We start from the raw sequence: 25072 nt of genomic DNA, 5'->3' as shown, positions 1-25072 counted from the left end.
GCCCCTCTGCACCTATAGCCCAGGCACTGCTGTCAGTGATGATTTGGGGACTTCTTGAGAGAAGAGCATTGGGTGGTCAGCTCATGCAGGCTCACTTGCTCTCCCCAAAACCTGAGCTGAAGTGGCAGGTGCCATACTGGTTATGTATCCATTGTGGGTCTCTATTCTTCCCAGGGAATCTCAGCCCTGTGTTTCTGCATCACTAGATCCTCCACAAACATTCCCAAGAACTCAGACTGCAAATCCCACAGGGGACAGGTGGGACTCTGGGGAGCTATGGGATTCCTGGAGGTGTAGCCCTCAGGAGAAGGGAGAGTGTGTGTGCCAATATACCCCTTCAGATAAAATAAACCAATAATTTGTTTGCTCTCCTTTGCCTGAGAGCTCCCCACTTGTGATAAGAGGTTGACTGTCCCCCTCCCAGTAGAGATACAGGCATGGTGCTGGGATCTGAAGGGGAGGAGTGTGGTTCTGCACCAGCAGGCAGGTAGGTGATACTGGTGCCTGGGAATAAACATGGAAAGGGAGTCTTCTCCTACCCCCTCACTCACTGCTCCAGATAGACCCTTGGCTGTCTCTACTGGGAGTTGGTAGAAGTGTACCTGGGGATGGTTTTTCAGGGATACTAGGGGAGAGCTGCACTCCCATTGATGGTATGCCTACTGGCCAAGGCTTGCACAAGTGTCAGAGTTTATCCTCCTCCCCATATGGGGCAGCAGCATTCCCATAACAGAATGCAGATGAGTATCAGAGCTGCTGAGGGAAGAGGTTCTATCCCAAGGCCATTTTGGTGGTAGCCACAGGATGGGTGTTTTCTGCAGACCTCCATTGCACTGCAGCCTAGAGATGAAGGACAATGTCTATCTGAACTGAAGGTCACAAGCTCTGTGACAAGGGTGTGATAGGAAACTGGATTGCCTTCCTGCCTGCCCAGGATGTGGAGCTGGTACACTGCTTCCCACTCTCGTGGAGACATCAGTGCATTTCACCATGAGCTCCCCTTTACATCCCCATCAGGGCAGGTGCTTCTGCTCATGATTGGGCTTTCCTAGGGAGAGCTTGGTCATTTAGTTCCACTCAGTTTTGTGTCCCCATCCAAAGCTTTGTGTTCCCTTCAGGGAATCAGGCCATCCACAGACCAGCCAACTGTCTGTGACAACAGAAATCCCCTCCCAGAAAACTAAGACCAAATACCCATCAGCTTCTGTCATAGCCAGCTCTTATTGGGATGCAGACTGAATTGCACAACCAAATAAAAAACAGGCTGACAGAGGGCATAGAGCTAAGGAATGAGATAAACTTCCTGAGACCTACGCATTCCCATCCCCTCAGAAAGTACTATTCCTGCTCATATGCCCAATATATTGCTACTACAATCAGCATAATAAAGCCACCACACAAAAGCTATCTATAACCAAGAAACTCACACAGAGCTTTGACCCACAGAAGGCACATAAAATTGAAGCCAAATGATCATACACAATATACAGTCACACCTTAAAAGGGGAGAAAATCCCAAATGAGAGTAAATTCAAAAGTAAAAAGTAACAGCTTCTCCAGATAAGAAGAAATCAGCATAAGAACTTTAGAAGTATGAAAAATCAGTATTTTGACACTCTCAAAGCATCACACTAGCTCCCTAGCAATGGATTCTAACCAATATAAAAATTTTGAAATGACAAAGAATTTAAAATATGAATTGTAAAGAAGCTCAATGAGGTACAAGAGAAAGTTGAAAACTAACATAAGGAAATCAGAAAAATAACTCAGGATGTGAATGAAAAATTTACTAATGAGATAGATATTAAAAAATAAAAACCAAAAAAATTCTAGAAATAAAAATGTATGAAAAAAACTATAAAATATAATTGAAATCTTTAACAAAAGACTAGATCAAGCAGAATAAGTAATTTCAGAGTGTGAAGGCCAGTTGTTTGAATTTACCTAGTCAGACAGAAATAAAAAAAAAATAAATTTTTAAAAATAAGCGAAGACTTTGAAAAATATAGAATGATGTAAAGTTACCACACACAATATATATAGACATTCCTCAGGCAGAAGAAAAAAAATTAAAAGCCTGGAAAACCTATTTGAGGGAATAATTTAGGAAAACTTTCCTGGTCTTGCTAGAGAATTAGACATCCAGAGAGAAGACACTCAGAGAACACTTGGAAGATGCTCTGCAAGAGAAACCTCATAAAGGCATATCATCATTAGATTATCCATAGTCAATGTGAAGGAAAACATTCTAAAAGCCGCCAAGAGAGAAGTGTCTAATCTATAAAGGAAAACCCAAGAGACTAACAATGGACTTCTTAGCAGAAACCTTACAAGCCAGAAGAGGTTGGGGTCTTATGTTTAATCTTCTTAAATTAAACAAAACCCTGCCAGTCAAGAATTTTGTATCCTGCTAAACTAAGCTGCATAAATGAAGAAGAAATAAAATTTTTCCCATACAAACAAATGCAAAGGGAATTTGTCACCACTAGACCAGCCCTACGAGAATTGCTTAAAGTTCTAAACATGGAAATAAATGGACAATACTCCCCATCATAAAAGCATATTAAAGTGAAAAACTCATAGAATATATAAAGCAATTACATAATTGAGACTAAAAAGCAACTGGGTAACAATTATCATGACAGGAACAAAACATCACCTATCAACATTAACCTTGGTAATAAATGGAGTAAATGTTCCACTTAAAAGATACATATTGGTGCTGGGTATGATGGCTTACACTTGTAATCTCAGCACTTTGGTAGGCTGAGGCAGGAGAACTGCTTGAGACCAGGAGTTTGAGACCAGCCTAGGCAACATAGCAAGACCCCATCTCTATAAAAAATTAAAAAGAAATATTAGCCAGGTGTGATGGTACTTACCTATAATCCTACAACTTAGGAGGCTGAAGCAGGATAATCACTTGAGCCCAGGAGTTTGAAGCTGCAGTGAGCTGTGAGTGCATTATGGCATTCCAGCCTGGTGACAGAGTGAGACTGTCTGAAAAAAAAAAAGAAAGAAAAGATATATGGATTATAAGATTGGATAAGAGTAGCAACAGCTGAGGGGTCCTAACTAGTCACTAGAGCAGTGCATAAGGCAAACACCAGCTAAGATGGCTGGGAGAACAAGCTTGAACAAGGCAAGGCAGAGGTCTACTAAGGGAAATCCATTCTACAAAAGACAAGCGACGCAGGGGCTCTCTGAGGCCTAGAGCAGCATGCAAAAGAGCAACTCTTTCCAGGTAGCAGCTCCCTAGCTGCTGCCCCCACATGCTGCTGCCTCCGAAGCCGCTCCGCTTGCCCCACCCCGGCCCAGGTATGCCGAGCAGCTCCCAGTTCTTTCCCAATATCTGGGCAGTGCTGTTGAGATGAAGGAAGAGGAGAAGTGGACACAACAGGTCCTGGCTCTTAAGATCTGCAGTTATGAGTTGCTTTTGCAATCACTGTAGGTCATTGTGCAACTCACTGGTCTCTGGGCTCCTGATTTCTGGACATCTATAAAATGCAGACACTGATGATGCCACTTAACTCACAGAGCTGCAGTAAGAAGAGTGCAGATGAGATCAAGGCCCGATAGTGGTCTGCAAATTATAGTGATGGATGTGCATAGTGTTGTGAATATCAATGGCAGGTTTCCGGAACGCAGGTGGGGATAAGAGTGAGTGAGTCAATAAAGAAGAAAATTGCCCCACTTCTTGAAGGGAGTTTTTGGGGCTGGGCAGCTCAGGGTGCAGGGCAGGCATAAATAGTGAGTGCCTGCCAAGCAAAGCCTAGTTTGTTTGGAGCTCCTGAGGCCTAAGAAGAATAAACCTGTAAGTGTCTCTCTTCTTGCCTTAAAAAAATTTTTTTTAAATTTTCTTCGCATCCTGTAAATATTCCCCTGCCCACCTGGGCAGTTCAACCTACTGGTGTGGAGGAAGGGAAGTTCTGTGTAGCTGTTCTGTTCTAAGAGGCATGGACACGGGAGGTGGGAAGACCAGGAGGTCTTATGGTGCTCTTCTGCCCCTTATTCAGTAGCCTCAGCCCAGGGGGGGATTTGCTTTCTGAACTGGGTGTGGGGGGGTCACAGGGTGGAGGAGGGGGTGTGACACCATCTAGACCTCAGATGCCACTGTGTGGAAGCCTCAGGTGGAAAAATGCAATTCTAATTTCTCTCTAGGCTGTTTTCTGCCCTGATTTCTTCAGAAAGGACAGTGGAGGGGAGACAAACCCAGGCACTCACCGGCTGGGGTTCTAAACCCATCCTGGTGCCAAATACCTGTGGAAAAGCAGGGAAAATTGCTTTCTCATAGCTTCAGGTCTTTACTGTAAAAAAATATACTTACTGGAATAGGTCTCTGATTTTCCAACCCATATTCAGAGGAGACACTCTTTTCACTGAAAGTGTACTCTGAAAGCTTAGCATAAACTGGGCACTGCAGGGTTTGAGGGGGACCACGACTCTGCCCACTCCATCTGCTACCCCAGCTAAGATGCGTCATCTGAATCCTGGGTCTGAAAACTGGGGTCTGCCCTCTCCAAGGGTCCTTCATGTCGCAGTGGCTGGTGGTGCCTCTGTGCCATCTTGAGCTTGCAGACAGAATGCCTATTGCCTTTTATTCTTCCCCAGAATCAGGCACAGGGCCCCAGGGTTGAGGCAGCTGCAGGCCACAGAACAGTGCCCTTGTTCTGGCTGGGCTCATGATTGAGCCTCTGCCAGAACAGGTGCAACCAGGTAGCTGCTGCTGGCTGGGAGCTCACTCAGCTGTTTCCAGAGACTCCCAGGATACCCGAGGAAGTGGTGAATTCAAAATTGAAAGAGGCTAGTGAGAAATAGGGGTCATCCACAGCCCAGAATCACCAGTAGTCAGCAAAGAAAGCACTCCTCTGGGCAGGAAGCCCCTCCCTTGCCACCACCCCACTTGGCCTGGCGACCCCCTTCTTTGCGCAAGTTCCTCTGGCTGTGTTCCCAGTCTCTGCGGATCTGATCAGCTCTTTTCACTCTCATAACTACAGTTTCTCTTTGAGAGAAAAGATGCCCAACACAGGGACTATCCCAGGTCCTGCTCTTATCCTAATCTCAGTTCCTGACCCTCTTAGATGGTGAATGGGTGCCCTGTTGGATAGTTGCTCTTTCTTACCCGCAAAACTAGCCTTCTGTCTGACTCAGCCTACCTGGCATGTCCTCTTTCCACATAAGACTTTTTTTCTTTTGTAGACAGAGTCTTTCTCTCGTGCCCAGGCTGGAGTGGAGTGGTATAATCTCAGCTCACTGCAACCTCTGCCTCCCAGGTTCAAGTGATTCTCCTGCCTCAGCCTCCTGAGTAGCTGGGATTACAGCACGCACCACCACACCTGGCTAATTTTATGTATTTTTGGTAAAGACAGGGTTTCACCATGCTGGCCAGGCTGGTCTCAAACTTCTGACCTCAAGTGATCTGCCTGCCTCGACCTCCCAGACTGCTGGGATTACAGGCATGAACCATCCTGCCCAGTCTCCACATAAGACTTCTTTTCCAAGCCCTTTCAGATGATCTGGGAAGAGCTCTAGGTGTCTCAGGATTTCTCCTGCTGCTAGTTTAGTGTCTCTGAAAACTTTCACCTGAGTTCCCTCTGGGACATTTCTCTAGAGACAGCATCTGGTTCAGGAATGGCAAATTGCCAGGCAAATGTGCACCACACTCCCAGCCTGTGCTCAGGAAGGACATCACTAAGCATTCAGGGCTCTGGCTCATTTTCAGACTAGCACTGTCAGCGCCTGTACGAATCCATGCAAGGCAGCAAGTGAGGAGAAACAGGCTTGCCTTATCAGTGTTAAGCCAATCACCTCAGTGGCACAGACAGGGGGACAGGCAGTCTAGGGATTGGTGGGGGGTCCTGCCCAGAGGCACAATGAACTCTTCTTGATGTGACAGAGGGCCCCAGTGAGGAATGCTACATTCTAGCCACTGTGCCAAAAGTAGTGCCCAAGGGAAGGCACAATAAGGGAAGACATGAGCACCTGGGAATACAGGGATGCTGCTGTCAACCTATCTCAGAGTTCCAGCTGGGTAACTCATGCCCTCCACCCAGATCATGTGCCCACCTTGTCCCTAAACTGCTTTCGGATTCCTGCTGCTCTGGGCCCCACTACAGAGGAGAGAAGGCGAACATGGGGGTTTCTCATCACTTCTAGAAGCTGAGCCAAGCCCTAAACCATGTCCTCAAAGCATGAGCATGTCTTTTCTCTTTCTGTTCACCTCTCCAGGCCATGCTGCCTTTCCTCCTCTCTGCACTGGTCCTGCTCACACAGCCCCTGGGCTACCTGGAAGCAGAAATGAGGACCTACTCCCAAAGAACAGCGACCAATGCTTGCACCCTGGTCATGTGCAGCTCAGTGGAGAGTGGCCTGCCTGGTCGTGATGGACGGGATGGGAGAGAGGGCCCTCGGGGAGAGAAGGGGGACCCAGGTAGCGTGGGGCCATGGGCTTATCCTGCTGGGGAGGAGTGGTCTTTGGAGTTGTAACCAGCCCAGCAACTCTGGGTACTTTGTTATGGAAGTCTTGGAGATGTGTTTCTTCCTCCCAAGAAGGTGGGTTCCACACTACTCCACCAGCTGACAAACAGGGGGCTATGCTGAGCCCCCATGTGCTCCTCCAGCACCCAACTGCCCTAGCTCCTCCTCTAGGATCCCCAGATCCTTCCCATCCCAAGAGCAAGCAAACAGGGGCTGAATTACTGATACTGGGGGCCTTCTAGAGCCCTGTGCCAGCAATTAGCAGTTGTTCATTCCAATTAAATGGTGCCTGTGAAGGGAATTAAGTATTTTTCTTTTTTTTCAAGACAGAGTCTTGCTCTGTCACCCAGACTGGAGGCCAGTGGTACAGTCTTGGCTTACTGCAACCTCTGCCTCCTGGGTTCAAGCAGAGTTCCTTCCTCAGCCTCCCGAGTAGCTGGGATTAAAGGCACCCAACACGAAGCCCTGCTAATTTTTGTATTTTCAGTACAGACAGGGTTTCACCATGTTGGCCAAGCTGGTCTCTAATTCCTGACCTCGTGATCTGCCCGCCTCGGCCTCCCAAAGTGCTGGGATTACAGGAGTGAGCCACCGCGCCTGGCCTAAATATTTTTAATATTTAATTAAATTCCACTGAATGAAGGATGAGAAAAGATGGGGCTCCGTGGCTCCATTCTCAAGCCTATTCAAGAGGATTTGCCCTAATACATTACAGGGAGAGAAAGGGCACTCACATTTCTTTGTCCACCCCTGTGCTTGGGCATTCGCTTGAGTCGTTCATTTAATCCTCCCAAGAGTCTTACAGGGGACATATTAATCTCCTTTGACAGGTAAGAAAACGACGATGCAGAGAGGCTAAGTAACAACCATTCCGGAGGCGGAAAGGACGAGGGCTCTGTACCAGGCTGGCCTGGGCTTGACTGCTGGCTCCATCTCCACTGGGAGAGACCCTCAGTGTCACTGAGTTCATTTTTTAATCTGATAATAGGAATGATATCTGCCATGCAATGGTGAATAATTGAGCCAAAAGCTTTATTTTTTATTGAGTCTTTGGGATAAAGTTGCATTTCCTGCTGTACCAAATAGGTGAATCATCTTGAACTTAGCAGAGGTACTGACGAGTCAGGGAATTGTCCCTGGAAATTCTGCTCCCTCTTGTAGGGGAGGATCTCGGTCTTATTTTCAAGAAAGGAGAATTCCGTGAATCAGCAGCATGAACCAAGGGACCTCTGTGACAGTGGGCAGGGCTTCAAAGGGATCAGGTAGTCCTTAACTTTGTGGAAAGATGAAGCAACATCCCCAGGCTTTGTGGGGTAAGTGGCGAGTGAGCATCTGCCTGTCCCTTACAGACAGAAAGTGGCTCCCAATGTGAATGGGATGGGGCTTGGGGAAGGCCGCCCAGCGGGGAACTCAGAATAAGGTGGGGTTCACCTTGGCAGCTCTTTCTCGGAGATTCCCAATTCATCTGGCTTCCAGTGGGGGCCCCAGATTCAAATCTCGGGGATCTTTCCCACAATGACCCTCCAAGTTTGCTGCCTGGAGCATGGCCAAGGCCTTCCTTTCCCACGTATGTGCCTCACCCCATGCACATTGCAGGCCTGGCTTTGGGTCAGTACTTGGACAGAGGGCAGCACATAGTAAGGCTGCAGGATGAGGCTCCACTCCGGCTCCTCAATTGCAGTGTCTCCAGTCACTCCACTGTTAAAGGTCTGAGGATGGATGTCCTGGGAGGCCTGGAGCATCCTCAGAATCCTGACCCTATAGGTTTGTGTGGGGCCAAAATCTGTGCACCTGACCACCACCCCTGCGGAGTTGGAAGCATGTGGTTCCCAGAGCTTGCTATGACGAAAATTGGGGCTGGAAGAAGAGACTTTTGAGCAGGGGTGGAGGGTGGAGCTTGAGTCACTCTGACCAATAACCCAGACATATAATGGAGGGCAAATAAGACCCAGATCCTGCCTCTGGGGGGAACAATTCCTTATTACTCAGCACCTCCAGCATTCCTGCCCAGAAAGATTTTCTGGGAGAGTCCCTCCAGGGATGCTCGTCTCCCTTGGACGAACCACACACCTTACAGCAGCCCATGAGTCCCGGCAGGACCGCCCCGCACCTCTGCTGCTCCTCTGACCTCAGTGCCCCAACCCCTACTCAGCTCCAACCACACAGTTTCTTGCTGGTCCCCGGCCACACTCAGCCCCCTACCTCCTTGAGGCCTTGCCATTTGCTCTTCTCATAGCTATCCCTGTGGCTCATACGTCACCTCCTTCAGGGCCTTACTCCCCAATCACTCTCTCAGTGAGGCCCTTCCAATCCAGCCTACTGAAAACAGACCCTACCCCAACACACCGTATGCTTTACTTTTCCCTGTGGCATTGTATCTAACATATCATCTATTGTACATTTTTAATATTTTATTATCTGTTTCTACGAGATAGAGTTGAAGCTCCCCAGAGAAGGGCTGATTATCCGCAGTGTTAAGGACAGTGGCTGGCATGTAGTAGGTCCAGAGATATTTATGGAATGAGTGAACGGAAGATGGAAGGGGAGGAGGGGTTTTAGGAGTCAAGACAGCTAAGGGCTGGGCCGTAAAGCTCCACTTCGGGTGTGCTCAGGTGCAGGGCTAGGCCCTGGGGATACTAGGATACACATGAGTGCTTTGAAAGGCACAGGTGCAGGGTTTGGGGAGGTGCCCCTCCTCCACTCTGGTGCTCTTATGGCCTCCACAGTTTGTGTGACAAGAACAGGCGGGCTCTAACGCTCCCTTCTGAAGAGTGATGTTTTTCTCTGGGTCTATCTTCCTGCTGCTGGACTGGCCAGGGTGAAGCCCGAGCGAGGCTCCACCTGAGGTCAGGACATCCTGCCTTGAGCACAATGTGCTGTTGGGTGTCAAGGATGTGGCCCATCCTATAACCCTCTGTGCTTCTGTTTCATCCCTAATAAGGATTGCAACCAAGAGCCGGACCCAGGTCATGGAATTCCACTGGGCATGGAATTCAGATGTTTCCAGGTGGTGGTGTGCTGGGATACACCAAGCACAGAATCTTCCACCCGTCCAGCAAATTCACCGTTACTGTCACCACAACCACATGTTCGCGCCCCCCACAACCCCCCTGGCCACCACGGAGGCCTGGCCTCCTCTGCCATGGGAGCATGGTTTCCAAGTGTGAAATGTCATTTCCCCTCTGCAAATCTTCCTAAATTCTCCTTGCCCTTAAAATTCCACTTTCTCTTTGAGGAAGACAGCTCTGAGTGTATGTGTGCTGGTGTGGGGATGCTCGGATGAAATGAAGGACCCTTCATGCATTGTCTTCCTCTCCTGTTACCCTTGTCTCACAGTATATGATGAACCCCTTGCTGAGGACCTGAGGCTACGCTCAGATTTGCATCTGGCCCAGTGCTAGGTATAATGTAGATGCTGTATAGATGGCTGTTAGTGAACAAATAAATGAGCAAATGGACCAATAACTGAATGAACAAGTTAGTACCACCTGTCTGGTGCCACTTCTGGTTGGATTCCCTGATATATATATATGTAAAGCAATAAGTGTATGATCACAGGTAAGAGCTGACAGATTGCCTGCCTTCAATACAGTGGCCTTGGGGCAGGGGAAGGAGCACCTCATAGAAAGTCTGACAGGTCTTGGCTTTAAACCACCTCCAACTCTGGAAAGCTTCTTCCTCTCCTATAAAGTGGGCATGCCAATACCCGTTTCCTGGATCGCCACTGGACCCGGGTGTGTGACGATGGAAGTGTCATGCTCTGCAGAACCCTGAAAGAAGGCTGGGGGCCGATCCTGCAGGCGGCTGGTCCTTCCTGGATCTAGGGCCAGGTCTTTGTCCATTTCTTCTGCTGCTACAGGTTTGCCAGGAGCTACAGGGCAAGCAGGGATGCCTGGACAAGCTGGCCCAGTTGGGCCCAAAGGGGACAATGGCTCTGTTGGAGAACCTGGACCGAAGGGAGACGCTGGGCCAAGTGGTGAGCAACTGGGCATTGACTTCAGGTATTTCCAGGTGGTGGTGCGGCTGCAAGGATGTGCCAGCGGGCAGGCACAGTGCCCATCCCAGGAAGAAGGAAGAAGATTGTCTGAAGGTGGCACTGGGTCATTTCAGGACAGATGGGGGCTGCTGTTGGGAGGACAACCTCTGTTATTACCCTCACCTTACTACATGCTCCTCCTGCCAAGAGGGCTCAATGTTACTGACCGGGCTGGTGCTTTTCCTTAGGACCTCCAGGACCTCCCGGTGCGCCTGGTCCAGCTGGAAGAGAAGGTCCCTTGGGGAAGCAGGGGAACGTAGGACCTCAGGGCAAGCCAGGCCCGAAAGGAGAAGCTGGGCCCAAAGGTAGGTGGCTGGTCTGTGGTTGGTCTGAGAGCGGAAGGGAAGAAGGATAAGAGTCCGTGATGTGACCTGAGGTGTGCTCAGAGTGCCAGGGAGGGCCCAGCCCCTCAGTGATGCAAAGGCCTTGCAACGCACTCTCCCAATCCCCACAATAACAATAGTTTCCTCTCACTCTTCACAGAGGGCCCCAGAAAGCGAGGATAATCTCCCCACTTTCTCTGACCCTAAAGTTGTGGGTAAAAAGCTCCGTTGCTAAGAAAACCACACCCACCGAATGCACTCTCAGCTGTGTTTGTTCCTGTGTGTTCCTTCCTCAGGAGAAGTAGGTGACCCAGGCATGCAGGGCTCAGCCGGGGCAAGAGGCCCCACAGGTCCTAAGGGAGAGCGAGGTGCCCCTGGTGAACGTGGAGCCCCTGGAAACACAGGGGCAGCAGGTGAGCAGTGGAAAGAGCTGGGGCTGGTCTGGGTCCAGTTCTCCTGTGCCCGCTGTGCCCGCTTGGAGCTGTCAATGCCTACCCCCCCACACCCACAAAGGCAGAGCTGGCATTGCTGGACCACAGGGAGGATCTATATCCAAGGAGGGTGCATGAGGAGGCGCTGGGGATGGTTCCTATCTAGGGAGAGTGTGGTGCTAAGCAACAGAGAAATCTGTATACAGGGAAGGTTAGTTGTTGGGTGGCGGGGCCGTTTTACACAGCGGGGTTGATTGCTGGATGACAGGGACAGTCAGTGTACAGAGAGCTGCATAGCTGGGTACTGGGGACTGTCTGTTTCTGGGCAGTAAGGATAGTTAGTTCATGTACGGAAAGGTGAACATGCTAAGAAATGGCTACATGGCTCACCCAGTTCTTCTTTCACCCCAGGGTCTACTGGAGTCACGGGTCCCCAGGGAAGTCCAGGTGCCAGGGGACCCCCAGGATTGAAGGGGGACAAAGGTGTTCCTGGAGACAAAGGAGCAAAGGGAGAAAGTGGACTTCCAGGTAAGGTAGCAGCTCCTGGCTCAGGGAAGCCCCGCTGGGGCATGTGTGGGCAGAGAGGAAGCCCTCCTCAGCTCAGGGCAGCCCCCTCTGGGATGCGTGGTGGGTGGAGCTCAGGAAAGGCCGACAGGCTGGAAGGCAGGAGCACTGGGCTCTGGTCTTAGCCACTTAGTACGCATGGGAAAGCAACCTGGGCAGCTTCTCCATCTGACCCTTGGGAGAACCACAAATGCCTTCCCAAGTTATAGGCATTAAAAACCCAGTGAATGGGAAACACATGAGTGTGTATTCCTGCCTTCAACTCCCCACCCAATGGAGATACCATTATATTCCAAGACTTTAAAGTCACAATGTCATCTGGTTCAGTATCAGTGAAGTACAGGGACCAATGTATCCATAGCAGAACCATAAGACATCCTCGCACAACAGAGGCCAGCTGTCAGCCGATGTGGGCTTGCCGTGGGTCAGCCCCACAATACGTGCTTGCAACTAGACATTCTTCCCTTGGGGCCCAGACTCTGAGTTCTTCCTTCGTTGTCTGGACAAGTCTTTACTTGGTTATTTTCTCCCCTGCAGATGTCACTTCTCTGAGGCAGCAGGTTGAGGCCTTACAGGGACAGGTACAGCGCCTCCAGGCTGCTTTCTCTCAGTATAAGAAAGGTGAGTTTGGATCTGAACCTGGGTCCAGCACTGGCATTGGGCCCCAGACTAGATCTCCACCTTGGTTTGGTCTTGGGCTGGGGCTCGCCCTTTGGCTGGTCCTGAGGGAGAGCCTGCCCGGGGTCTAGGCTGGGAATGAGCTGGGACCCGTGTAGGGCTGGACCTGGGCTGTGGCAGAAAGTGGGGCTCAGGCTGGGATGGGGCTAGAGTAGGCAGCCACCTGGCTCCCAGAGCCGGAAGTAGCTCCAAGGGGGCAAAGGAGGAGGACGTGGCCCTATCACCAGCTCGCCAGGCTGGCAGTAGCATAGTCAAGGCCATCAAGCTCCTGAACCCCCCTCCGACCTCAATGCCACCTGTGCTCTGAGACAAACTGTTGTCCTGGGTCCAGTGCGATTCAGTGGAGTCTCTTTCCTGCCTCCCTGTGCTGGTTCCTCTGATAAACCAGGGGCTGCCCAACACGGGCTGCGCTTCTTACCTCTGGGGGCCAGGTATGGGAGTGCCCGGTGACACTGCTGCACATCCCAAGGCAGCAGAGAATCCAATCCAGGTGCTGTTCTAGGAGCTAGGGCTGGGGTTCTGCTCTGGGCGTGCAAGGCAGGTGGGGGCCTGACCTTGGTATGTGGCCATCAGATATCTCACTTTAGACATGCTTCTGGTTCAAACAAGGCAGGCTGCCTCTGGGCTCCAGCCACTGCTGGGCTCGGCCTGCAGCTCTGGAGGTGTTTTAGAGCATGAGTTTGCCCTAACCCTGGAATCCTGAAGAGTCAGAGGCCTCCAGGGGCACACACCTGAATGCCTGGTGCCTCTTACAATCTCCATATCAGTGCCCAACTGCCCCTACTTTCCTCTGCCCTTCCTCACATCAGCTTTGAGTTCAGGCAAATCTCATTGAGCCAAAAAATAAAAAATAAAGTTTTCTGAAGGAGTGGAGCACAAAGGGGCTGATTAGGTGTGACGCAGGGTTGGCTTCTAAGTGCTCAATCTCCGAGAAGAGGGTTTCAAGCATTTGGCGTATGTCCCTTTCTGCATATGCTTGCACTCACTCTGAGGCACAGTGACAGAAACACACAGAGGAACATGGGCATATATGCCACCACATGCGTGTGTACTTAAACACCATCACTCACCCCACCTCCATCTACATACATGAGCTCACATGTTGTCTCTACAGCGCACACATCCAGATGAACTGTCATACTCCCATGTACCTTTGGATACATGCGCATATATTCAAAGGCATGCCCGTGTATGCACATGGCACATAAACCTAGTAATGGCACATGAACTCTTATGCTGGCTTTGTTCAGGGCTGCTCTGGGTGCCACCCTGAGCCCATGGAGAATCTTAAGGACGATGGGTCAGGATGCAGCCTGCATTCCGAGCAGGCCAACAAGGCCAGGGGCACTGCCTTCTCTGGAGCTTCCATTGACTTTGCGGATTTCCATGCATGGGCCCAGGAGCCACAAGGACAGACTAAAAAGAGGCACTTGACATGTCACACAGGCAATGCTTTTGTGAACTGAGTCCTCATTTTAGAGATGAGGAAATGGAAACCCTGAAAAGGAACGTGACTTTCCCTTTCCCACGCAACAGCCATTGCCAGGGTGGATCGGAATGCCCGGACTTCCAGTTCCCACCTAGGGCTGTCTCCAGCACTGACACCACTCCCCTGCGTCTTGCTCACACATGCCCCTTTCAGATGCCCTCCTCCACTCCCTCAGCACCTGCCAGGCCGGCTGACTGGCTGGGGCATCACCCATGTGCATACTAAGAGGCCGACATGAGGCTAGACCCAGAGCAGAGATCAGCATCTGGCAGCTTTCGGATGTCCTCCCCTCTTCCTGCTCTCCCCTTTCCTCACCCCATCACACAGCACAGACCCTCTCCGACAACCTCACATTCCCTACTGTTGTACGGGGTGACAGTAGGCTCGCTGCAGGGTGTTTTCTGTACTCTCAGAAACTGGCCTGGTCTACACCATCATCAACTTGGGGAACATTGCTCAATTCTACATAGTAATTGAGAAATTGATTCTGGCATACAGCATGTGCCAAAATAGAAAGAGCATGTCTGAGCTTTGGTGTCGAACTGAGCGAGGTTGAATCCCTAACTGCACATTTGCTGCTTGTGTGACTTTGCACCTCTTAGCTTCTCTAAACTCCAGTGCTCTCAACTGTAAGTGGGGAAGCATGGTGTCACCTCGCAGGGTACGTCACGGGGTGGGGGCTGTTCTGGAATAGTGTCTCTCTTGCATTCTTTCCGGCGTCCTGATGTGGGGCCTGTTTGGGAGGTCTGAGAGGCTCAGGTAGGTGCGCAGAGGTCTCAGAGCCCCTGAGCTGTAGCCAGGCGATGCCACAACCCCAACCTGACTCTTTTCTTCCCTTAGTTGAGCTCTTCCCCAATGGCCAAAGTGTCGGGGAGAAGATCTTCAAGACAGCAGGTGTTGTGAAGCCATTTGCAGAGGCACAGCTCGTGTGCACACAGTTTGGTGGGCAGCTGGCCTCTCCACGCTCTGCTGCTGAGAATGCCGCCTTGCAACAGCTGGTCATAGCTCAGAACGAGTCTGCTTTCCTGAGCGTGACTGACTCCAAGACCGAGGGCAAGTTCACCTACCCCACAGGGGAGCCCCTGGTCTATTCCAACTGGGCCCCAGGGGAGCCCAACAATGACGGCGGGTCAGAGGACTGTGTGGAGATCTTCACCAATGGCAAGTGGAATGACAGGGCTTGTGGAGAAAAGCGTCTTGTGGTCTGCGAGTTCTGAGCCAACCGGGGTGGGTGGGGCAATGCTGGGCTCAGGATCCTGACCAGCAAGTCAGGGCCTAGCCTTTCATGCTGCCAACATCCTAATAAAAAGGTGACCATCTGTGCTGGGAAGGACTTCTCTACAGAAGGTGGACAAAAGGTAGGGCTGCTGCAGGACACCGCACAGTGAAATGTGAGGCCGCCTTCACACTGGAAGCCATTTCAGGGGAAGAAGCGGCCAGCCTGCTTTCCCTATAAGGGACAAAAGTGGGTCTCCAATGTCCTTCCTGTCCCCAAGCCTGATGACTCATTTTCAGCCCCTTTTCTCAAACCATCAGCTGCATTTGACCCTGCAGATCCCTCCTTCTTCTTTCAAGGACTTCCTTCTCCCAGCTTCATGGATACCCCTCTTGCCTGCTCTGACTCTTTTTTTTTTTTTTTTTTGAGACTGGGTCTCACTCTGTCACCAAGATTGAAGTGCAGTGGTGCTATCTGGGCTCACCACAACCTCTGCCTCCCAAGTAGCTGAGATCACAGGCATGCCACCACGCCGGCTAATTTTTTGTATTTTTGGTAGAGATGATGTTTTGCCGTGTTGGTCAGGCTGGACTTGAACTCCTGGGCTCAAGTGATCTACCTACCTTGGCCTCCCAGAATGCTGGGATTACAGGCGTAGGCCACTGTGCCCAGCCCCTTATTATTCCTTTTAGCTTATCCCTCTTTCTCTCCTTGACCACTTAATGTGCAGTGCCCAAGTCTTAACTCAGTTCTCTTCTCTCCTTACACTCACTCCAGAGATGAGCTCATCCTGTCCGCTGCTTCCAATTCCTTCTGCAGGCTGGTGGCTCCTCCAGGTATGTCCCTATTCAGCACCTCTTCCTGAACCCCAGATTCCTCTAGCCATTTCAGGCTGGAGTCCAGGGATAAAAAGATGTTCCCAGCCTCCATGGAGGCCTCTTATTTCAAGGTCTGAGCCCAGGAAGCTGTACATCACGGCCGGGTGACCTGGCAGAGAATGTCTGCCTCCCTAGCCAGGCCACATGGCCCTGTACTCAGTAAGCCTCACCCCTGCATCGCCCAGAATCTTTCTCCATCCTTGATAAACATGACTGCCTCTTGATTCATGGGAGGAGTACCAGCTGCACAATCCTAAAGCCATCTGAAATCTTAGGGAACTTTGGAACAAAGGGTCTCTGGCCAAGCTCCAGTTCACCTCCAATCCTCTTGCCTGGTGATTCCAGGAATGTTCTTTCCCCACTCTACCTTAGAGATAATCTAGTTAAACCCTCCTCCTCATTTTCCAAATATGAAAACCAAGGCACAGAAAGGGATGAAACTGTGCAGGAACACAAGGGGGTGTCAGTGTTACAGCAGAGTCACAAGCAAGGCCATTCTGACCCTAAAGCTTATACATTTAGCCTGTAAGTATAGAGGCCAAAGATCATGCATCTTTAGTTGATTTGACACATTGTTGCACATAAAGATTTAAATGACACCTGTGTTCAAAAGACGGCAATGGCATCTGGATGAACCACAGCCCAACAACCCCCCTCTCGATAGAAAACCAGCCAATCTCTCCTTGGTTCACACAAAGCAGGGGGACTTCTCTTTCTGGATGGGACCCCCCCAAACCCCACCCCCTTCCCAGCACTCCTACAAATACATCTCGTATATAGGACAGCATGTCTATAAAACAAAAGCCACACATCCAGACAGCATGCAGCCCAGGTTCTCTGCTAAGTCTTTCTCCAGTTACTGAAAACAACAATCCCCAATTTCCGGCAGCGTCTGAAATACAAATCAGTTACACAATAACGAACAAACTACTCAGAGACCACACCTAAACACATTCAACGAAGGCACGCAGAACAGCTTTTTTATTACAAGTAAGAGAAAACACTTGAATCTAGCATAAGCCAAGAGAAGTATTTTTTCTATGAATAGAGGGTTCAAATGGGCTTGAAAAGGATTCGGGGGCTCAGGTAACGGGATGATCTCTCCCTGGCTTCTGCTTTTCTCTGTGTGTCTTTGCCTCCTTCCCTCCTTTGTGCACCAGCTGCCTCTGCTTCCTGGTCTCTTGACTAACCAAGCATTGAGAATCATGTGTCCTAGAGACCGTTGCACAGAAATCACAAACTCTCCAATGGGATCAGTTTGAAACTCCTGTGGAAATGAGTCTATCTGTCTGAGACGCCCACCTCTAGTCCAATCAAGTAAACTTGGAGAGTGGGACCACACGGTACGATATGGCCACCGGGATAGATGCAAGATGATGACGGTCTGGGAAGACCCCCTGAAAGTGAACACTACCCACCCCAATACTTAAGCCAAATCTACCTCTTGGTAAGGGAAAGGACAGAGTAGTTGAAGTGTGTGGAGAACATTAATCTCCTATGATGTTGAAGGCCTGGGATGTGGATACTTCAAACTCCAAAAAGAAGCTTCAGATCCATTGGTGCCATGGGCCACTGGAGTCTGGTTTGCTCTCTAGCACAAAGAACAAGCAGGGAGGGCTGCCTGAGATCTGCAGGCCCAGGCTCATTAGTGCAGGACTGAAGCAGTTGTTTCAGAAACTCAGGTTCTAACCCATTCCTGAGCACAGAGGGCTCCCTGCACTGATGCGCATGGGCCAAGGTCAACATAGATCTCAGTGTCTGCCCCACCAAACTATAGTAGCCAGGGTCCTTTCCTTAGTAGCCTGTGTGTCAAGTGATTTACGTTTTCAGGTGACATTGTGACTCTCACCATGGACACCATGAGAGCAGGCTGGGACCCATCCATGTCTGAAGTGGGGACTTTCACAGCAGTTTCATAGAGAAACCCCTGCTCAGTTGAAAAGTATATTCTCAAGTCTCCTTCTGGTTGTCAACCTTCTGTCACCAACCCAGCCCACATCCCATAATGAACAGCCAATGCGGGGCCTTCTGATGTTTGCTTTTCTAGGATCCTGTCTGTGTTCTGAATCCCCTTGATACACATCACTGAAACTTGAGTTGTGTAAGTTCAGGGCATTCTCAACCACTCCTCCTTTCCGGATGTTCACCTTAAAATTCAAGTTGAATGATGCGCTTGACCTTTTCAAGTTGCCTACCCAGAGCAAAGAAACGAGTTCTCTCTCAGGGAAATGCAGTCTTAATTTGTATGTCAAATATTTATCCAGGCATGGGATACAAAGATAGATATGGCTAGTCATGCCCTCATGATCCTACAGCCCTGCCCTTCCCTAACATAACAGATAAGTAAACAGCAGGATTGTTTTGGCAATGGACAACAGCAGCCCTCAACAAGTGGATTCAGAATGAATGATCGGATGATAAGAGTTTTAACCATGAGAATAGAGGAGAGACTTCTGTGCAGTTACAAAGCCACTCAGAGACCAAGACAGTCTTCATTACTGTCCACTCTAATTGCCTGTGACTCTGAGGCCTCTCTGTGGCTAATAGCAGGCCTGGCGACTTATGGTATTTATACTGTTTCTTTCTTTCTTTCTTTCTCGAGACGGAGTTTCCCTCTTGTTGCCCAGGCTGGAGTGCAATGGCGCAATCTCGGATCACCGCCACCTCTGCCTCCTGGGTTCAAGTAATTCTCCTACCTCAGCCAACCGAGTAGTTGGGATTATAGGCATGTGCCACCAAGCCTGGCCAATTTTGTGTTTTATTAGAGATGGTGTTTCTCCATGTTGGTCAGGCTGATCTCAAACTCCCAACCTCAGGTGATCTACCCATCTTGACCTGTTAGGATTACAGGCATAAGCCACCACACCTGGCCCAGTTTTACTGTTTCTTGCCAATCTTTCACTGAGAGGACTTTTGAAGGCAGGCATGAACCTGCGATGCGGGTCACTCCTGGGGAGAAGCAGAAGACTGGGTATACATTTCTGAAATGCCCTCTGGTCTGCTGCCATGTCTTTTGTGATTGCAGACCGATTGGTAGGTATAAAGTTGTACAAGGCTGGGCACAATGGCTCACATCTATAATCCCAGTGCTTCAGGAGGCTGAGGTGGGCAGATCACTTTGAAGTCAGGAGTTCAAGACCAGCCTGACCAACAAGGGTGAAACTCTGTCTCCACTAAAAATACAAAAATTAGTCGGATGTGGTGGTGCGTGCCTGTAATCCCAGCTACTTGGGAAGCTAAGACAGGAGAATCACTTGAACCCGGGAGGTGGAGGTTGCAGTAGGCAGAGATTGCGCCACTGCACTCCAGCCTGAGCGACAGAGTGAGACCCTGTCTCAAAAATAATAATAACAAATTTGTTGTGCAAACATTCTTGGACTTGAGCAAATGCATGGAAAACAACTGCCCTTGGGGGTTGCCTGGATCTAGCCAATGGACTTGGACTCTGAGTGATATTTGGGGGTTGTTACTGCAATGCCAATAGCCCACCCTTCCTGGGGCCAGGCCAGGACTGAAAGGTCTGGTGACAACTTCAGGCCAAGCAAATGCATTCTGTGACCAGAGGGAAGGATCAGGGCAGGAAAGGGATGCACCCTTCCTGGATACATTTTGAATATTAACATGTTTGCCCTCTATTTACTTAGGAGGCTGTAGGCAATCTCAGACTACCTGGCTGAAACACCTTTGAGCCATAGAGGGGACTGAGCAGAATGGTCCTTATGTAAGTCCTGCTTGTAGGGCTGAATAAAGTGTTTTTAAGATGTCTCTAGGCCCTTTGATCTGAGGAAATTGCACAGTGGCCTCATTGCCAGCCTTTCTACATATTTATTTTTTAATTCCCTTAGTACCTCATTTGAGGTGTAAGTGCCTGGGGCCAGGCCAGGGCTGAAAGGTCAGATGACAACTTCAGGCTGAGCAAATGCATTCTGTGACCACAGGAAAGGATCAGGGCAGGAAGGGGATGCTCAGCCTCCAGCTAGAGAGAAGGTCTGAGAGAAGGGAGAGAGGATGAGAGGGATGGGGATTCCCCAGAGAACCTAGACCCTTAGTGCACCCCTGTAAAACGTTCACGGGAAAGAAAAGACGGAGTGGAGGAAGCTGTGAGGATTTCATGAAGTGATTCTAAGGCTCTCATGAAAGAATGAATCTCAAGGGTTAGGAAAACTGCTTAAAATAAGATAATTAGAATGGACCGGACCCATCTTATGTTAGAGGGTTTTATAAAACTAGCATAATTGAAGTTGTATATTATTGACACAGAAATAGACAGAATAACGAAAAAGAACAGAAAGCCTAAAAATGGGCTCAAGTCTGTATATATGTATACATGTATATATCCTATATGCATGATAAAAAGAGAATGCTAAAATTAGAAGAAAACAATTAATTACCAATGAATAGTTCTGAGTTAAATAGTTAAACATTTAGAGGAAGCATAAAATCAGATTTTTTATTACATATACAAATTAAAATTAGAAGAAAATAGAAGTAATAATTTATGTAGTCTTGGAGGGAAAAAGGGCTATCTAAGAATGCTATTAGGAAAACCCAAAGTGATAATATTGATATATCTGACTACATAAGAAATACATAAAACTTCTCTACTGAAAAGTAAAACACAATATAAAAGAAAAATGATTATGTATTTGCAATGTACATAACAGACTATCAATAAGAAAATGATGAATATCTAAACAGGAAAATGGCGTCAGAATGAAAAAAGGAAATTCATAAAGAGAGGAATACTAATGGCCAATAGTACTGATACATGAAAACTGCATAATCTTAGTAGTAACTTTTAAACCTCTAATGAAACAGTAATACGTATCCCAAAATCTATGAGAGAGAGTTATACTCAGAAGAAATATGTAACTTTCCTCTCATTATTAAACATTTAAAAACAAAAAAAACATGAACTGAAAGTAGTTGAACTAAGTGTTCATCTTTTTAAAACAAATTTTTAAAACAACAAAAAATAAAGGAAGGACAAAACAAATATAGAAGAAAAATTAATGAAATATAAAACAAATAACAGTAATAGAAATGAGTTAGGCATGGTGGCTCACACCTGTCATCTCAGCACTTTGGGAGGCTGAGGTGGGGGGATCACTTGAAGCCAGGAGTTCAAGACCAGCCTGGACAACATAGGGGGATCCTGTCGCTACAAAACAAATAAAAATAAAAATTATCCAGGTGTGGTGGTGTGCACCTGTGGTCCTAGATACTAGGGAGGCTGAGGCAGGAGGATCACTTGAGCCCAGGAAGTCGAGGCTGCAGTGAGCCATGATTGTGCCACTGCGCTTCAGCCTGGAAGACAGAGCAAGACCCTGTGTCAAAACAACGACAACAACAAAACAGAAATAGAGATGATAAATGATCTTAGAAATGGACTTTTAAAGAGTTGAATTAGACACATACATGTTAATAAATCTGTGTAAGTAGAAAAAACCCAACATACGGAGTAGTAGTGATAAGAAAGGAGCACAGACATCAAATAGACAAAAAGAATTTTGAGATAACATATTCACCTCTTTTAGGCATTGATCAGGATGGAAAGCAGCAAGAACTCAGGGAATTTGTCATCCCTCCCCATCCTTCCCTCGCTTTTGCTCCGTGGCCTGGGGTCAGATTCTACACTCCTTGCACTGAAGCTCCGAGTGGTTTATAGCTCCCTGGCTAAGGAGAAGGAAAGTGTCACTGCTTTCTATCTGATGTGGAATTTATGCATTATGCAAGCACGACCATATAACAGTGAGTGTGATGTTAAACCATCTCTCGTCGCCTTCTCCTCCATCTCAGCCATGGTTGGGAGCTTCCACCTCTGGACTCTCCAGACCTTTTTCACATAGTAAATCCGAAATGTTTAAGACCTTTTCTGATTCCTGCCCTTAGAGTGCTTGGGAACCAGTGTAGGGGAGATGACCACCCAGGAACTGCTTGCAGACAGCACAGGAAAGGGTCGGCACAGCTGGTCAAGGTGAGCTCTCCAAAGGATGCTCTCTCACTGGGGAAATGGGTCTCACACCTACTTCAGTGTATGGCTTCTGGTAGTAATTCTGTGACTGTCAAGGCCGTAGATTCTCATGGGAATAGGAAGCTGGACACATCAGGAGCACTGGGCAGGGCTGGAGGGCTGGACAATGAGCCCTTAACCCCACACCATCTCAGATCCCTTGGTAATGACTGCGAGGTTAAATGGCTTTCAGGGTCTTTGCCAGGCTGTGTAGGAGACAGTTGATTAACTGTGACTGGCACAGATAAGGGGAGGAGAGGGTCAGTACGTGTGCTAATGTTTGTCATCCTTGGCTTAAGAGGGCACTGCCTCGCAGATCCAAAGGGAACCCAACAAGGGATGTCCCAAGCTTCATCATGTGCCCAGTGAAGGCATGTTTTGGGATTTCTGCAAGAATCCTGTGATTCCACCAGCTGGCTTCCCAGGAAGCCCAAGAACAAGAAACAAAGACAGTGTTGGAGCACAGGTTGACAGCTGATGGAACAACAGTGTCATCTCCCTTTGAGACCCCTAGGCGAGTCCCACCATCCCTCTGTGCACTGGATCCTCTGCTGGTGGCCTAATGGGTCCCGGGTAGAGTCCTCAAAGTGTCCTGAGTTACAGGTTCCCAGCCTGAACCCCTTTGTACTTTTGTAAGGACGTGGGGTCATCATATGAAAATCATAAGCAAATACTTAGTAGTATTCTCCAAAAGAACCTGATTCAGAGAAAAGTCCAGATTCTTTCCCTGATGATGCTAAAAGAAAAGTGACTGCATTTCAGAGAGATACCCAGAAAGTCTGCAGAGGGAACCCAGAGAGGAGCTCACAAATCCAGCCCCGACAGGTCTCGGGCAAGAGCAGCAGCAAAGTCCTATCCTGAGGGGATTCTGAAATTGCCTCGGACACAGAGACCTGTGGAGGGGAAGACAAGGAGAGGTGTGGGGGTGACCTATGGGTCCCGCCCTAAAGAACTCACATTCTAGGCTTGGAAATAAGACAGATGCCTAGACAAGGAACAGAGAATCCCACCAGTCCCAGGGGCTTGCTGGGCAGTGAGGGCTGTCGGGACCCAGCCTGCTGAAGACTGCAGTCACACAGTGGGAGGTGCATCTGGACCTGGCCCTGCAGGGTGGGAGCACACCCAAGTGAGCAAAGCAACCTGGAGAATCGTGGAGAGGAGGAAGCAGGAGTATCCGAAGTTGCAGACCAGGTGCTCACGGGGGATCCCACCACTCACCCAGCTGGGCTTGAGTCTCTCTGGGTTTGCTGGCCCTGTCTTGGAGGCAACCAGCAGAGGGCAGCGTGAGGCCACAGCACTGGCTGCACATGGCCACTGCTGCCTGGGCCAGGGATAGTCAATGATCAAAGAGAGGAGGCTGTACCCATAACCATACTCCAAAATGAGTTTTGCTGTTTCTCTCTTGGATCCAGCTTAGAGCTGAGTTAAGCTCCAGGGAAGGGATCTGGGTTACACATCTTGGTGGAAGACTCAGATTCATACATTTATTATTCATTCATTATTCACTCAACAGTTATTGATTGAGTGCGTATATGGTTTCCAGTTCTTTTCAAGGCACTGGGACTGCAGAGGTGAGTGACATGGTCTTGTACTAATCACAATAGGAGGGACTAATGTTTGCATGGCATTTATTGCAGGCCACTGCAATAAATGCCATGCAAACATTAATTGCTTTGCTTATATCAGTTCATCTATTCATTAAAGAACTCTCGGAGGCTGACACTGTCATGATTCCAATTTTGCCAAGAAGGGAACTAACACACAGAGAGTGTATGTGACTTGCCCAGGTCACACAGGTGCAAACTGGTAGAACCAGGATTTGAATCCAGGTAGTCTGATTCCAGAATCCTCACTTCTTTTTTTTGGAGACAGAGTATCACTCCATTGCCCTGGCTGGATCACAGTGGCACGATCTCTGCTCACTGCAACCTCCACCTCTTGAACTCAAGCGATTCTTCTGTCTCAGCCTCCTGAGTAGGTAGGATTACAGGCGTGTGCCACCATGCCTGGCTAATGTTTTTCTATTTTTAATAGAGATGCTGTTTTGCCATGTTGCCCAGGCTGGTCTCAAACTCCTGAGCTCAGATGATATGCCTGCTTCAGCCTCCCAAAGTGCTGGGGTTTCCGGTGTCAGCCACCGACCCCAGCTAGATTCCTCATTCCTAATGACTTTGCAACACTGACATAACTTGAGCAGATGGCCAAGATGATGTCAGGTAATTGTTAGAAGAAAATACAACGAGGTGTAGTAATGGTGACTGGGGTTGGAGCACCCTTAGTTTCAGTGGTCAGGGAGGGACTCAGGTAGTGGAGGAGGGGAATGGTGACATACAATCCAATACCTGGCAGAGCAAGAGTACTGTATTAGCGCTCAACCTCTGTGGAGCCCCTGGTGTCCTAGAACACAGCTTAGGATCCTTTATGGAGGACCTTTTGTTCATGATCAAGCACCCCAACCCTTCACCCAGAGCCTCTGGGGTCAGCCTGAGCCAATGCTTTTTAGTGGGGAGTATGCAGAGGTAGACCTGGAGACAGGCTTGGGGAGGTAGGGGCTGAGCCCCCAAAGGCAGGATGCCGGGAACCTCAAGCACTGGGCCTAGGAGAGCCCCACCATTCCTCTGTGCACCAGATCCTCTGCTTGTAGCCTAATAGGTCCCAGGCAGAGTCCCCAAAGTGTCCTAAGTTACAGGTCACTCACACATGCACCACAATACACACAAACAGCCCCAAGCCCATGTGCACACAGTTCCTCACTCAGAGTCTCAGGCATCCAGTGCCTCGCATGCTCTGACACTCCTCAGAGCTGCCCCCACCCCAGATTCCCTCCCTAAAGTCACAGGAAGCAGTGAGACCTGGAGATAGTAGGGAAGGTTTGGGGCTGCAGTTGGTTTTCACTAGTGGGGCGCTGGTCCATTGAGGGAGATTATTTGGGGTCTGACACTATACAGTTAAGCAGCACCCCCTTCA

At 49.1% G+C, this 25072-nt stretch overlaps 1 protein-coding gene across 2 annotated transcripts; it reads left to right on the top strand.

Annotated features, from left to right (window-relative positions):
- The first annotated feature begins 3523 nt into the window (after positions 1–3523).
- Positions 3524–15328, top strand: SFTPD (surfactant protein D). 2 transcript variants are annotated; one of them, XM_032259221.1, is made up of 9 exons: positions 3524–3814; positions 5897–6126; positions 6229–6430; positions 10337–10453; positions 10702–10818; positions 11133–11249; positions 11679–11795; positions 12369–12452; positions 14839–15328. In XM_032259221.1, the coding sequence occupies exons 3-9, from the start codon at positions 6232–6234 to the stop codon at positions 15213–15215; spliced, it is 1128 nt and encodes a 375-aa protein (XP_032115112.1). In that variant the 5' UTR covers positions 3524–3814; positions 5897–6126; positions 6229–6231; the 3' UTR covers positions 15216–15328. The 2 variants fall into 2 exon arrangements, with proteins under 2 accessions (XP_032115112.1, XP_032115111.1); XM_032259220.1 differs by lacking the exon at positions 5897–6126 and having other exon boundaries at positions 3525–3814.
- Positions 15329–25072: the final 9744 nt, after the last annotated feature.

The sequence above is a fragment of the Sapajus apella genome, unplaced genomic scaffold (assembly GCF_009761245.1).
Source record: "Sapajus apella isolate SASKATOON/1434 unplaced genomic scaffold, GSC_monkey_1.0 scaffold107, whole genome shotgun sequence".
In the NCBI taxonomy this organism is placed as follows: Eukaryota; Metazoa; Chordata; class Mammalia; order Primates; family Cebidae; genus Sapajus; species Sapajus apella.
This window is presented reverse-complemented; position numbering and strand designations above follow the sequence as displayed.

Coding starts and splice junctions, on each gene's coding strand:
- SFTPD (XM_032259221.1), top strand. CDS start 6,232: ATGCTGCCTTTCCTCCTCTCTGCACTGGTCCTGCTCACACAGCCCCTG. Junction 10,454..10,701: donor GGGAGACGCTGGGCCAAGTG/GTGAGCAACTGG, acceptor GCTTTTCCTTAG/GACCTCCAGGACCTCCCGGT. Junction 11,250..11,678: donor TGGAAACACAGGGGCAGCAG/GTGAGCAGTGGA, acceptor CTTTCACCCCAG/GGTCTACTGGAGTCACGGGT.